The sequence below is a fragment of the Ceratotherium simum genome, chromosome 9 (genome assembly GCF_057802395.1).
Source record: "Ceratotherium simum simum isolate JZ-2026a chromosome 9, ASM5780239v1, whole genome shotgun sequence".
NCBI classification, from domain to species: Eukaryota; Metazoa; Chordata; class Mammalia; order Perissodactyla; family Rhinocerotidae; genus Ceratotherium; species Ceratotherium simum.
In genome coordinates, this window is record NC_141908.1 from 11,608,085 (window position 1) to 11,623,116 (window position 15,032).

At 50.8% G+C, this 15,032-nt stretch overlaps 1 protein-coding gene across 1 annotated transcript in view; it reads right to left on the reverse strand.

The window, feature by feature from the left end:
• Positions 1-12,387: 12,387 nt before the first annotated feature.
• The window catches only part of MARCO (macrophage receptor with collagenous structure), a 32,197-nt gene continuing 29,552 nt past the window's right edge, over positions 12,388-15,032 (reverse strand). Inside the window, exons 14-15 of the mRNA XM_087434936.1 lie at positions 13,865-14,041; positions 12,388-12,672 (exon numbers count right to left, since the gene is read on the reverse strand). Of these exons, the coding sequence (XP_087291062.1) occupies positions 12,542-12,672; positions 13,865-14,041 (308 nt within the window). The 3' untranslated portion in view covers positions 12,388-12,541. The remainder of the gene's footprint in view (positions 12,673-13,864; positions 14,042-15,032) is intronic.

Sequence of the window (15,032 nt, forward strand, 5' to 3'; positions counted from 1 at the left end):
CGGCCCAAGCTGTCATGGGCCCACATGCGTCAGCTCAGATTGAGCCAAACTAGGAGAGTTCCTGTATGGATGGGGATGGGGAAGGCTCTCTGGAGCAAACTGATGTAAGCGGTGACTCCTCGGCCCCTTGCCTGGTGTGGATTCAGCGGTCAGCCAGGAGACTCTGGGAGAGGCAAGTCCATTCATCCAGGAGATAAAGAGCCGTCAGGTGCTGAGCTGGAAGCCTCTGTAAACACGCTCACCAGGGGAGGAGGCTCATGTTTAATTAACTGCAGCCTCTTTCATCAATGACAGCAGGGGCCACAATCAGCACCGCAGAACCACTTTAACTGCCTCTGAGAACTCTCCACACTTCAGGTGCCTTGGGAGGGCCTCCTCAGCAGGCCCAGGCAGCCCTGATGGGTCCCTCCTGTTCATGCCAATTGGACAGCTCCTCTGGGGCTCCCACGGGTCAAACCCAAGCTTCTCTCTCCCTCAACCTGTCCTCCTCCCAAATTCTCTGTTTTGGTGACTAGCACAACTGCACTCCTGGGTACCCCAGCCAGGAACCCAGGAATCGGCTTGGAATCCACCCTCCACTCCAGGCATCGAGGGCCCCCCCATGACCTTTGCCCCTGTTCCGGCCTTCACCCTCTCTTAGCTGGGCTGCTATACCCGTCTTCTCACTGGTCTTGTCCCCTAAATGTCCAGCCCCCACATCCCCCTCATCCAGCCCCCTTTCCCTGGAGTGTCTTCTCTCTGCCCTCACTCTCCTTGCTGACTTTGCTTAACCTCCCAGCTCAGGTGGGACTCCCGCAAGAAGCCACCAATGACCTCCAACACCCCCAGTCCTCCTCCACCACACTGTCTTCCTCTGTGCCCCTGAACCATGTATTGGATCTTCTAGTGGTCTGCTGATGGTTCTGTCTCCCCGGCTGGACCGAAAGATCCTTGAGGGTCTGGCTGGCACAGGTCGTCTCCATCTCCATGCCCAGCATCTGCTGCAGGGCCCAACACTTAGAATGTGCCTGAGCAGGGTTTGTGGGAATGGAATTAAACCCAACATGCTCATAGGGGAAAGAGCCCAAGGAGAGAAACAGCTTCCATCAAGGGAAGGGTGGGCTGTCAAATGCTGGGGGCACTACCCAATGCCAGAGGGCATGAGACAAAACCAGTGGCTGTGGGCCCACTGAGACCATGGGTGACTACCTGCTGGCGTGGGCATTTACTGCCCTGCTCCCCTGCCTTCTCAGACCAACTCGCCACCCTCAGGCAGGCCTGGGGCAGGAGCATCTTTCAGGGCCTCTGGTCCTCTGGTGCCCAGACCCCACTTCACAGATGGCACAGCCCTGAGACAGTTTGCATGAAGGCCGCTCTTGGCTCTTTTCTGTCCTCACTGGCCAGCCCTTGGAGGAAGTCCCTAGTTGGAGAGTCCTCCGTGTGCAAACTGTTGGAGATATTAGGGGTCTTTGGAATGACCTAGTCCCACCCCTCCATGTGTCCCTTCTGGGCCCTGGAGGAGAAAGACTTGGCCTGAGGTCACAAACCAATATTTGACTGAGTAGGGACTAGGACTCAGCTCCCCTGACTACTTTGGTGCTTTTTCCACTATAGAACCCTCAGTTTCCCCCAAGCTCTTCAGGAGTCCCTCCAACAAACCTCCTGGAGTAGCTACCCCCTCCTGCCCAAATTCTTTACCAGGGGTGTGGGCACAGGAAGGGGATGGCAGGTATAGGGGAAGGACATGGGTTTCTGGGTCAGCTTTGGGTTTGGACTGTTGGCTTTGCTGCATACCAGCTCGCTGTGTGGCCCTGGGCAAATAACTTAACCTCTCTGTGCTTCAGTTGTCTTCTCAGTTATATGGGAGCTATAGAATCTCATGGGATTGTTCTTAGGTGTTAATATATATAAAGAACTTTATGCAGTACCAGTTCACTGTCAGTTCTTAATAAATGGGAGCTTTCCCTAAGGGTGCTGACCCTCTGAACGTGCCCTTTTGAATGCGTTCTGTCGAGGGCCAGCGGTAAACTGGTTATTACTGAGGATCAGAAGGAGAGAATGAGGAGGGAGTTTAGTGGAGGCCCGGACTGGGCACAGATGAAAGGGGTGTACTTCTTCCGAGGCAGGTGGGCAGGTCCAGACGGCGCCGGCCCTGGAGCCTTCGCGGCAACCGCAGCCTCCCTAGGTCTCGGCCCTGGCAGAGCCTAACGGAGCCCGAGGCCGGCGCCTGGCGGGCTGAGCACGGCCTGCAGCGCCCCCGCGTGCCCGCAGCGAGAAAGCGACCTCCCAAACCGCCCCCGCCTCTGCAGGTACATGTCCCCAGGCCTTGCCCTCTGAGGGGAGAGCGGAGTCCGGCCAGCAGGCGTGGAGGGAGAGGCAGTCAGGTTACATTTGTGGGGGCGGGAGGCCTGAAACCCACCCTTCCCCACACCGTTCCTCAGTCGCAGCCCCGCCACCCCCTGCAATGGTCAGTCATCGCCCAGTGTTGACCACGTTCTCACGGGGGCGCCGGGAGCCTGTGTACCAGGCACCTGCTGTGGTCCATGGTGCGCTTGCTGTGTTCTTCCCAGCCCCCACCAAAAGGAGAAGGGGGCCAGAGAAGAGCTCCCATCAGCTTATCAGAGGACTGCAGTCAGAAAGTCTAGGAAAATGCCGTTTTAACAAACAGGCAAATTTCGTCTTATCTTTTGATGATTTTGAGTGCAGTTAGTGGGGAGACACCATAAAGCTGTTTTGTGTGAGTTCATTACAGATTTGGGAAGAGGAGTGAGGGAAGGAATCCCAGCCCTGCCCTGAGCCTGGTGGGGCTGAGCAGAGACCCTGCAAGCCCCCACATTTCTGGGCCAGCCCAGCCCATCACTCTGTGCTGAGACTGTGTTCATGGTGGTTTCCCCCGTGGACCCCGACATCAGGGGACAGGAACCGGGTCTTTAATCTTTGTGTCAATGGCTCCCAGCACAGCGCCTCACACGCAGAAGGCACAGGTAAATATCTGCCAAGTTGCAGAGGAAAATGAAAGTGTGAGATGGTGAGGCTGGGAACAGGGTTGTGACAGGTGGAAAGGAAAGCAGTGGAGAGGCACAGGATTAAGCACAGAGAGTGGCCCTCATTAAAAACACCCCTGACCTCTCTGTTAGGACATTAATGTGTTAGAGCCCCCAAATTTGCTGGACCCTCGGGAAATGGGGCCTGACCGGGAGGTGAGCAGTGGCGCGTGGTGGTGGCCAGCCGGGCAGAAGCAGCATAGGCATCTTCAGCAGGGTGTGTGGAGGACCCTTGTCTCTGTGATCAGATGTACCTGGGTTCAGATCCAGCCTCTGCCTCTTGCTAGCTGTGTGACCTTGAACACACAGCTCCTCGTCTGCACAGTGGTCCCAGGAATCCCCACCTTGCAGGTTGTTCTGAAAATTAAATGAGAGAATGTGTGCCTGGCCCAGAGTAAGCCCTCAATGGATGGTTGCCTGGTGACTCCTAACGTTTCCGATAAAGGCAGCAGGGCAGCCCTCCTCCCCGCTCCAGAATCAGATCCTCCTCCTGTGACACCCCCAGTACACGTTCCTGCCCCCCACCCCAACCCCTGCTCAGCTGCTGACCTTGGCTCGAGCCCTCTGAGAAAATAGAAGCAATCAGTCGAGAACTTGCCCTATCCCTCATGTTCCCACCACCACATCCACTGACTTCTGCATCTTTATTCGTGTTTTCCCCTGCCTGCCTCCCTGCTATCATGGAAGAACTTGCTCCCACCAACTGCTCAGAACCCCTTGCTCTCTAGTCCTTGTAAGGACTTGACTCCTGAAATCCTGCCCTCTCCTGAATTATTAATTTCTCCCTCTCTCTGGGGTCATTCCCTGCAGCATGCAAACAGGACTTATTATATCTTGTTATAAAACATAAAGTCCTCCCCTGCACTCCACCTGTCTCCCTCCAGCTGCAGCCCCCTTTCTCTTCACAGCCCACACAGCATAGGCATTCTCTGGACCCTGTACCTCCCATCCTCTGAGGGGCATGTGCACCAGGGACACACAGGGGGACCAGGACTGAAAGTCTGAACTCAGGAGGGGCTCTTTGATGATAAATATTGTACTTTTATTATTTACTTTAAATAACAATTTCTTTTCTGCTTATAAATATATACTCATAGTAGACAACTCCCCAAACATGGAAAAATACAAAAAATAAAATAAAAATCAATCATAATCCTCCTGCCAAAGAGAAATATTTTTGTGTTTCCTTCCAAATTTTTCCCTAAGCATATTACATTTTTAAAAAATTATTCATTTATTAAATATATATATATATATGCTGCATGTCATGCGCTGTGCTCAGCAATGGGAGTACAGCAAGGCAGACACAGTTCCTGCCGTCAGAGCAGGGAGAGGCAATGAGCTCCTTAACTATGCTGAGTGCCAGCAGGCTGGCTGATTCCAGGTGTGTGGGGCTCAGAGGAAATGAGGATGAATGGCCACAGCTCTTCTCAGGGATGAATGCGATTCTTCAGGCTGGAGAGTAAATTTAGGCTAGGTGGCAAGTGGCAAGTGACAATTCAAAGACTGAGCAGTCAGCTGGGACCGGATGACCTGGGGTCCCTTATACCACGGCTGGGAGTGGGGACTTCCTTGTGATGGCAGTGGGTGATCTTTGAAGGGTTTGAAACAAGGAAAGGGACCAGACCTATGGCCACTTGGGCTGTTTTGGGTGAATGGCTAGAAGGCGGCAAGACTGAAGGGAGAGAGACAAGGTCGGAAGCGATTGCAGTCATGCAAGCCCCTGTCGGTATGGCTCAGGCCTCGGTGGGGGTGGGGATGGGCGGTGGAGGGACGAGTGGACACACCAGCAGGCATCTGAGGGAGAACACACCCGTCTGTGTTGCTTGATTGAATCTGGGGTAGGGATGGTGAGGAGATTGGGGAAACTGTTTTTATAAAATGGTGGTCCTTCTCTACAGACTGTTTTATAACGTTTTTATCTTAAAATAAATATATCATGAATACTTCTCCATATTCCTGAATATCGTCTGTAATATGGTTTATAATGGCTGAATGGTCTGTAATTGCATTTTATGTACTGTCATTAATTAACCAAACGCTGCTGTAGGCCATTGGCTATTTCCAGTTTTTCTTGACAAGAGAAGCAAATCTCAGCTCATAAGGGGGAAATCACATACAGTCAAAATACCTTTGAAAACCCCTTAAACTGCCGGTGATGTACTGTCTTCGTTGTTTTGCATACACAGTTGTGTATAGTAATGTGTGTGTGTAAAAATATAATGTACAACATCTAATAAAGAAGATACATGCAAAATATAACTTTAGACCACGATTTAAAATGCCATTTTTCTGTTAGTTTTTCTGAACTCAGGTAGTTGGATTTACATAAGTGAAAGGCGGGTCTTTCGCACTGTGCGACTCCACAGGGTTGTACACAGTGCTCCGAAGAACTTGGATGCACTTCTGTGGGTTGGTAGATGCCTCATTGGCCCCAGTCCTGCACCTCCCACACATGCCCTTTGCCCCTCTGCTCCCACCAGAGGTGGAGGGAACTCCCTGCCCTATGACTGCGGGCTTGGCCGTGTACTTGCTTTGGCCAATGAAACGTGGGCAGAGGTGACAGTGTACCACCTCTGAGCTAGACCCTAAGTGGTCTGACGAGTTCCTGCTTACCCTATTATGCTGCTGCCTTCATCAGAAGGCAGGTTCTAGAGGGAATACAGGTGGAACAGCCAAAGCCTGAAGCACAGCAAGGAGCCAAACCCAGCTGGACCTGCCGCTGGAAGCAGCGCCGCCTAGTTGAGCCCAGCCTAGGTCAGCCGCTCTCAGGCCCACCTGCAGATACGCAGAGGAGCATAAATGATGGTAACCTACCAAATCCTGGTGTGATTTTTGATGCAGCAATAACTAACCAATCCAGTGGGCATTTCTCATCAGTTCTTTTTCCTGTTTGAAAAAGCTCACATCACATCTTGCCAAATCCCCACTACCCCTGGGAAATCCGTCTACATTTCTGTTCACAGTGGGCAACAGTGCCTGTTTCTCTCCCCTCTGACCAGCACCAAGGATTTTTTTTTAATCACCAATTTAACATGCAAATAAATGATCTTGCTTTTTTTGCATTTCTTTTATTATAAGTGAGGATGAATTTTTTGTTTTAGGATGAACTTTTTTTAATATGTTTACTGGCCTATGGTCTCTCTTTTGTGAACTGATGTTTTATATTCCTGGGTCTTGATCTTATTCACCCCGATCACCCTGCCATAAAGGGGAACTGAAGAGGGTTTGAATGAACGAATTCCTTGAGTTCTGATCCACTCCTCGGCCCCATAGACTCAGAACAGCCCTATCAGGTGAGTGCTGTTCGTGTAATACTTTAATAATGAAGATTCCTACATTGCAACAAGACTCATTTTCTGAATGCTTCCTGAGTCCAGTGTGGTCCAGCACATGAAAAAGGATTCAGAACTAGAAGACCTAGAGATGAGTTCTAATGACCAAAGGAAAATCGTTTTATTTCTCCCAGGCTTAGTTTTTCCATCTGTAAAATGGAGATAATAATGGAACTTTCCACTCAATGTTGCAGTGAGGAATAAATAAGACCATGGGTAACCAGCACAAAAATATAATGCATCTAGCATGGTGCATACCACACAGTAGGCCCTCAGAAATTCTTATATTTTGCTCTGGTTTTTCCTTCCTTACATGAATGGGCTATAGGGATTGAGAGAAAGGAAAAATTTCTCTGGAGTGACAGCAATCAGGAAAAGTTTCCTAAAGGAAATACAATTTGAATTGGGCCTTAAAGTGTAGAAAGGATTCTGGAGTGGTAGATAGAAGGGAAGATATTCTGGGTGTGGAGACATGGTTAGAACGAGGCTTCGAGTCAGAAGCTGTTCTAATAAATACTGCTGTTATTCAGTCCCCAGTATGTGTCAAGAGTCCACCAGTAAATACACATAAGGGAGTTTTTTATTTTCTTTTCATCATCATCATCATCATCATTCCCACTTTACAGATGAGGAAGCAGAAACTCAGAGAAGTCACACGATTTCCCCAAATCCGCACAATTGGTCATTGGTGCTGGGATTTGAATCTGGTCCCAAATCCCAGCTTCTTTTCAGCAAATCATCTTAGCAGCCGTGGAGGTGCTTCTGGGTCTCTGGCTTCAAGAGAGAACTTGCTGTTCAGCTGTGGGAGCGCAGGAGCCCCCGGCCTCAGCACAGCACCTTCAGGATCCACCTCCACTTCTGGGGCAGGCCCCTGCCAGGCACTGAGTGGTGTTGTGGGGGCAGGGACTAGGGCCTGGCTACTCCTGCCCAACATGGGACTCCTCTGAGGGGCAGCCTTTGCTCCGGATCTCCCGCAGAGTTGGCTGCGACTTCGTCATGTCTGTGTGTGGGTCTGAGGCTCTCCTGCACAATCCTGCTCCCTCCACCTTGTATTTGTCATAGGCTTACCTCCAATAAGCTGCTCCCACTCCTAACTCCACCTCTCTTGGCTTCCAGAAGACCCACAGACACACCACCCTAGTCCATCCTACCTCCCGGGCCTGGCGTGGATGGGAGGGCCCCAAGAAGACCCGTCCACCTTGTGCAGAGGGCTCAGTGGGGCAGTGCTGGGGGTAAGCGGTGGATGTGAAGGGTCTTGAAGGATCATAATAACTAACACTGAGCATTTACCATGTGGCAGACACCATTTTAAATGCTTGTTTTAACTTATTTCAATTAATCCTCACAAGAACTCTGAGAGGAAGGAATTATTACTATCTTTATTTTACAGACGAGGAAAGCGAGGCCCAGAGAGTTTCAATAACTTGACTATCCAGGTAAAGGTCTGTTACATGGCAGCATCAGTATCCTAACCCAGGCAGTCTGGCTCCAGAACCTTCTTTCTTAGCTGCATCTCTACAGCTGGATACTGGGAAGCTCTCTGGGCCTGCCCTGCTGGGCAGGAGAGTAATGGGGGGACTTTTGCACAGAGGGTCCTTTGTGGGCACTGCCATCTCTGTCCTGCACAGCCAGTCTGCTTGGTGCTGGGGTCTGTCCCATGGGCCATAGCCAGGGCACAGTGTTTCCAAGAAGGGGAAGCAGGAGGGGGGAGAATTATTTCAAATGGACAGCAGGGTCACACAAGCAGGAGGTCATGGCCGACATTCAGAGACCCCAGCCCCACCCCAGCCTGCTTTCTGGCAGTTGAGGATGCTGTCGTGGTAATTTTACCCAGTTCCCCTTCAGCCCCACCATCAGCCCCTGATCAACCACAGAACCAGCGTTCCCACACTCTGCCGGTGTGGGATGTGGCCCCTGTGGTTCTGAAAGGGGAGTGTTCTCATCCTAGCTCGGCCTGAGAGCTTATCAGAGGACCTGCCTGGCAGAGGTGGCAGCTACTGTCCTTTCTCTCTTAATCTCGCTGGTGTCAGACAGACCTGGGTTCAAATCCCCCTCTGCCTCTTACTAGCTGTCAAGCTAATTTTATCAGGTGGTTATTGCTGTACCACAAACCACCCCCAAACCCAGTGGCTTTAACCACAACCATCTGCCATTGGTCATGAATTTTTGGGTTGGTTGGAGGTTAGTTCTTCTGGTGTGGGCCAGGCTTGACCAGTCTCGGCTGGGCTCACTAACGTGACTGCGGCCAGCTGTGGGTGGCTGAAGGACAAGGGCCTCAGCTGGGGCAACTGGGCCCTGCGCCACGTGCTCACTCAGCCTCCAGCAGGCTAGCCTCAGCTTGTTTGCATAACATGGCGGGAATCTGAGAGAGACAGAGAGAAGGAGCACCAGACCTTCTTCTGATGAGAAGAGCTGCAAAGTCTCATTGCACAGGCCCTGAATGTGAGGGTGGTGAATTAGAGCCAACATTCCACATCACGTCACCTCTGTGACTCAATGTGCTCGTTATAAGATGGGAGTGCTCTCCCTTGTGTCGTGTGATGCTCCAGTGTTCTGTGTCCTTTTAGGGGACAGTGAGGTGCAGCCACAAGAAAGGACACAGGAGAGGCGCAGGAGAACAAAGTTTACTATATCACAAGTCCTAGAGCCACAGAGTCACTGTAGGCCAAGAGGGGGCCCCACAGGGAGAGCGCCAGGGGAGGGGCTCAGCCAGGCATGCGGGGAGCTGAGAGAGGGCGAGGACCCATGGGCAAAGGCGGGGTGGGGACGGGACCAAAGGATGAGAGGGGGTTTCACTGGTGCATTTGAATGTCACTAAGTCACAGGAGGGGGAACTTGTGGCAGGGGCCCACCTTATCACACTGGGGCACATGGTCACCGGGGCTGGTGCTCATAGCCTGTTTGTGGGGATACGTAGGCAGCAGGAAAATATGAACTTTAAAAAGATGTTTAAAACTACACCCAGTAAAACTTGGGCCCCATGATTCCATTTTGAAAGCTAACCTTATAAAATGTAAAAGGCCGAGGATTAGATTTGCCTTTGGAGGAAACCATTCTGTGGTATTTGGGAAACTGAGTGGGGGCCTCTAGTCACAATAACGAGAGTATGATGTACCACAAGCACGCATCTCCTGAGGAAAGACTAGGAAGCAATCCCAGGACAGAGAAGCTAAGTGCTCTGCTTAGCATTCCTCAGTTTCTTCATTTGTTCATGTAGCCATTCATTTATTCAGGAAGTGAATCAGAAGATATTTATCACGAGCCTATTGTGTAAGAGACATTGTATAAGAGAAACTGCATGAACGAGGGACTGGATGTAATAGAGATTAAAGGAGACATGAAGGTTGCTGGAGGACTGTGTGAGATGGATTGTCGGGGGCACTTCTTTGTAAGACACCGTGATGAGTTTGGCCCACTGCCTGAGGGAATGGGGAGCCATTGAAGGTTTTAGTCCTGGAGTGACATGGTTAGCTTTGTCATTTCTAAAGGTCTCTCAGGCTGCTGTGTGGTGAATGAACAGGTGGTTGGTTGGTGGAGCATGGTAGAGGGAAGAGACTAATTAGGAGATGTTCCAAGCATCCAGGCCATTGATGCTGTGGCCTGGACCATTGTGGTGGCAGAGATGGAGAGAATTGGATGGACTGGAGAGATATTTGGGAGGTAGAATGTGGGTGAGGGGTAAGTGACATGGAGGCATGGCATCTGACACTCAGTTTCTGTCTTGGGCACTGGATGGAGAGAGCCATTGGCTGAGATGAGGAACAGGAGGGGCAGATGATGAGTCAGGCTTTAGCTGCCTGGCCTTGGAGGTACCCGGGCAGAGGCAATTGATAGACAGATACCTATGACTAGAGCTCACGAGAGAGGTCTGCACTCGAAGTGTAGTTTGGGGAGTCAACAGCTGAGAGATAAAAACCAAAGCCATAGAAGGGAAGTGTTGGGTGTGGCTGAGCCACAGCCCTGTCTCCAAGCTTCCTTGCTATGGTGGTGGTGAGGCTGGGGTGGGAGTAGGGTGGCGGATGGTCCATTCTCTGCAAGGATTTTGACTATTCTGTGCCTGTAAGCTGTTGTTTGTTCCTATGGAAAGACATATGTGTGTCTATGTGTCTGTGTGTGTACGTACATGAGAGAGAGTATGTGTGAGAATGTGTGTGTGTGAGAGAGAGAGAGACAGAGAGAGAGAGAGAGAGAAAGCACGCGTGCTGACACATCCCTAAGGATGGCGGAAGGGATCCAGGCAGGAACCAGTCCCACAGTCCATCATTCTTGGAGGAGGCACATCCTAGGACAGGAAATGAAGATGGGGGAGCTGGGCCTGAGACTGCCAGGGAGGACCCTCCCCTCTACTTCTGTCTCTTCGTCTCCTTTTCCCACCATCCACTGGGAGGAGGCAGGGAGGATCTCGTCATATGACCTTCCTCTTTGCTCTGCTCAGACTTCTCTTACTTAAAACGCTATGTCAGCCAGGCTTGGCTTTTGATAAGCTAAATGGAAAAAATTAGGAGATTGTTTCTGCTTTCAACACTATTTTCATGGCTCTCATGTTTCTAAAGAGGTTCAGGAAGTCAGCTTCGAGATTCAGATGGGAGAGATGACATCTTTGTTTCAGGCAGCTCCTGCCCTTTCTTTCCCTTAGGCAAAAATACTTCTTGGGAGATAAGGAACAGGCAACAGGATTTGAGAGATAAGGGGCGCTGATAAGACACATTAGTTACACATTTGCAAAATATTATATCCCAGAATGCCTGATATGGCTTAAAATGTCTTCTTTCCTCCCTGACCTACCACTCCCCGATCCCAACATACCAGAAAAAGGTGCATCATTATTAAAATTAAATTTTAATTGCCAAATTAAAACAGCCAGCCCTCCTCCCATGCCCCCTACCCTGCCGAGAGCCAGAGCCCTTCTGTCCCACAGCTCTGACACTTGTAACACCTGGAGAGAGAGGGAAAGAGAGAGAGCACGTGATCACACTTAGAGAGTATATTCCAGGGAAGACTGAGAAGGGAGAGGGAAGCCAAGTTCCTCAGAGAGGGTGAGCTGCTGTACCTTCTTGGTTTAATTCAGTCGTTCATTCAATAAATATTTACTGAGCCCCTACAGGAGTGAATAAAACAGACAAAAGTCTGCATTTAGGGAGCTCACATCCTAATGAGAACTAATTTTCATGCTTAAAGGTACAATTCCTATTTATCATGCAACATGGTGCTGTGGGAGATCAAGATTTGGCCACCCTGAAATATATCTCTTTACCTTGATTGTTTTCTCTGAAGGACATTTGACCTCCCGCACTAACTGCCTAAAGAATTTGACATGGTGGCTCCTTCCTGGAACAGATCTTCTATCATGATGGCTATAAAGATAATGTAGGATAGAGGTTACAATAGCAAAGACACCAAGCCTCTTTTATCAAAAAACTCTGTCTCTCCCTGACCACATTATCTATAGATGACCCCGAAAAGAATTGTCCTCCCGCCCTCTGAAGTCCCAGGCCACTACCCACCCCCAACACGCTCCTCACCTTTAGCTGCAATACTTAAGCAAGCAGCTTAAACAGAGGGACGAGTTGCTCATTTCTGAGCTTCTCCCATGTATACACGTTATTAAAGTTGGTATTATTTTCTCCTGCTAACCTGTCTTGTTGATTATTTGGCCAGCCAGAAGAACCTTAAAGAAAAGGGCAGAGGGGGATTCTCCCTCTTCCCCCGACAGTGCCAATCGCGGGCCAACCTCTTTACTTGCTGGCAAACAGCTCCAACGCTCAACGGAGAACTCGCTGTGAGAGGTGCTATATCTGAATGACTGAAGGGATGGTCGTGACTAAATTTGACTACGGGTGGTCTTCACTTTCTGCATCACATTTAGACCCCCCTCCACCCCTCCCCTCCCCCTGGCTATAAGCTGAGACTCCCCGTCCCTGTGTGCAGGGGCAGGTGGGGACTCCATGAAGTGTTGTGTGCATTGAGTGGGCACATCAATATGGGATGGGAGGTATGAACTAGCGATTTCCGCCACAGACAATGACCTTGCCAGGTAGCACTTTGAGCTTTATTGGTGACCCCACCCCAGATGCTGCTCAGCTGCTCCCAGGGAACTCCTCCGAGATCACTGGCCTTCCCCGGGTGCTTGAGCATCTAGGCTGCAGATGCCTTGGGAGCAGAGCGGTGAAGGGGCTGTGGGGGTCAGCGGCAGCTCACGCCAGCGTCCTCATTGTGGTTGCAGTTGTGAGTGCCCCAGTTACTCTTGTTGCAGCTCCAAAGGGTCTGCTCTGTCCCTCGACATGCAACGTTATCCAGCCAGATGGTCCCAGTGCCTAGATACAGAGAAAGCAAGGAGGAAGGGGGAAGTAGCACTAGGGTCAAAGCAGAGCACCAGTTTGTCCTGGGGGCTTCCATTTGGGGTAGACAGGCCCAAGGTGCTGACTGCTGGTTTACTCTCTTATAATGACTCAGCCTCCATTCTGCTTTCTACCCTTTGACAAAAGTCTCATCCGAGTATTTAATACTTAATCCATGCACTATTTGAAATCCCTCCTAGGGGCCGCCCAGCATTTGTCTCTTCCTCAAATGCCTTTTTAACCAGCACATTCACACCTCCCTCAAACTCCCTTCCTTCTAACATAAGTGACTTCAGATCAAGATCCCAGAGGAAAACAGTTGGATTATTTGATTACAGTGATTTATACTAGTGTGACAATCTATGGAGCCTTAATCTATACAAGGAAAATGTGTATTTTAAAGGTGTTTTACAATCCAACTGGACTCAGATTAAAAAGTACGTGTGCACTTTGTGGTGGAGTGAGGGGAGAGGACATTTGGGGGTGGCAGCAGGAGGAACTGGCCTAGGGTCCCTGCCAGGTCAGCTCTTATGGCCAAAGAAATGGTCTCAGCCTGGGGACTCAACTGCTTTGTTGGAAGTTTGAACCAGAAGGTTCAGCAGAACTGAAAGACGTGGGCTAAGTCTCTAGCACCCCAGGACATCTTTCCAAAACTGGTTTTAGGGAGTCCCTGCTCTGATTTGGTTTCTCTTCCCTTCACACCTTCTCCTTACAGATGACAAGAGCGTGGGCAGTCCGGGCCTTTAGCCTCCAGACAGCTGCACTGCACCCCCGTGTTTGTCTGCCTGCCCTGCGTCTTTTCTCTCCTTCCAGCACCAGTGCCTCAGTTGTCCTTCGGAGAAGTATGCCCCACGAACGCCCGCAGCCAGGTGGCATTCTGCCTTCAGGGCTGGACCGACACTGACCCAAGCCAGGCCAGCCAGAGCCCCAAGCAAGCCTTTGCTGTCACTGTTGGGGGAGAGAGGTCATCTTTCTCCTGGGACTGCCAAACTGGAAGGATGTAATCCTGGGTCCTGAGCTGCAGAACTTTTCAGTGGCTTGAATCAATCCTTTTCTTTTAACCCAAACCATGCTGAGTCGCAACCAAAAGGTGCCAACACCCCACCAGGGAGAGAAAGCCCATGTTAGCACCTCAAGGAAAGAGGATCCTGGTTGAGGACTCACTTACCAGCTCCCACATTGTAAACGGCCGTTCCCGAGGAGTAACCCAGCATGCGGCAGAAGACAGTGGCATCCGAATTATCCCAGTCATCATCGCAAATTGTTCCCCAGGCACCATTATAGTAAATTTCAGCCCGGCCTCGGTTCACAGAGCCAACAATCCTCACACTTAACAGGGCCTCTCCTGGGTGAGAGCACACGTGTGGGAGAGGTGAGGATGGCAGCCCAGGGCTTTGTGCGAAGACAAGCTCTGCCTTTTCGTTTTTGGAAGTTCTACAGTTAGGGAACAGAAACCCCCTGCTTGGCTCTCACCAGAGCTGAGAAGATCTCACATTGTGGCACCAACACAACCTGGCCAGCAGCTTCCGTGCACCTGGGCCTGCAGGCATGACGCCCTTGGAGCAGGTGCCTCTGTGGCTGGTCCTGCAAATCCAGCCACCCACGTATTGTGTTGTGGAGAGAAAAAAAGGAAGAGAAGAGAAAAAAGGAAGGAAGGAAAGAAGGGAGGCAGGGAGGGAGGAACGAAAGGGAGAGAAGGAGGGAGGAAGGAAGGAAAATGGCTGCACTCTGGCTGTATGCCATGGGCAGGCTTATTCAAGAGACAAGCGCATTAGCTTTTCCCCAAAATGAGGAATTTCTCTGAGAACAAAGGCCTCTCCCCCCACCACACATACAATTTTCAAGTACAGAAATGACTCTAAAGCACAAATTAAAGAGAATAGAAATAGCAATTACCTTTTTGACCTTTTTCTCCCTTTGCTCCTTGTAGCCCAGGAGATCCTGTCACGAGGAGAAAAACCACACAGTTTGCAGTAGACCAAGCCAGGGTCCCCTCGCCCTCCTTTGCCAGCAGTGGGGATGAGGGGGGAGGGGTGGGGAGGAGGTCAAATTCTCTCCTCCAGCTTTGCCGGTGACCCGGCGTCATGGGGACTGGATGTGCCACGGGCACCAACAGTTGAGCAAGAAGAAATAGGCCTAAGCTACAGCAGGAAGGATTTAAGATAGATTAGTGAGGGACATGAGAGACACGGAGTGGGAGCATCTCCTTCGTGGAAAGATCTGGTCAGTCACAGGAACTGGAGTGGCCGGGGGCATGGCTGGGCACGGTGCAGGCACATGTCCACCAGTCTGCCTCTCTGAATGCCCGGCCATGGCCCATTCTCTGCTGTGTGCTC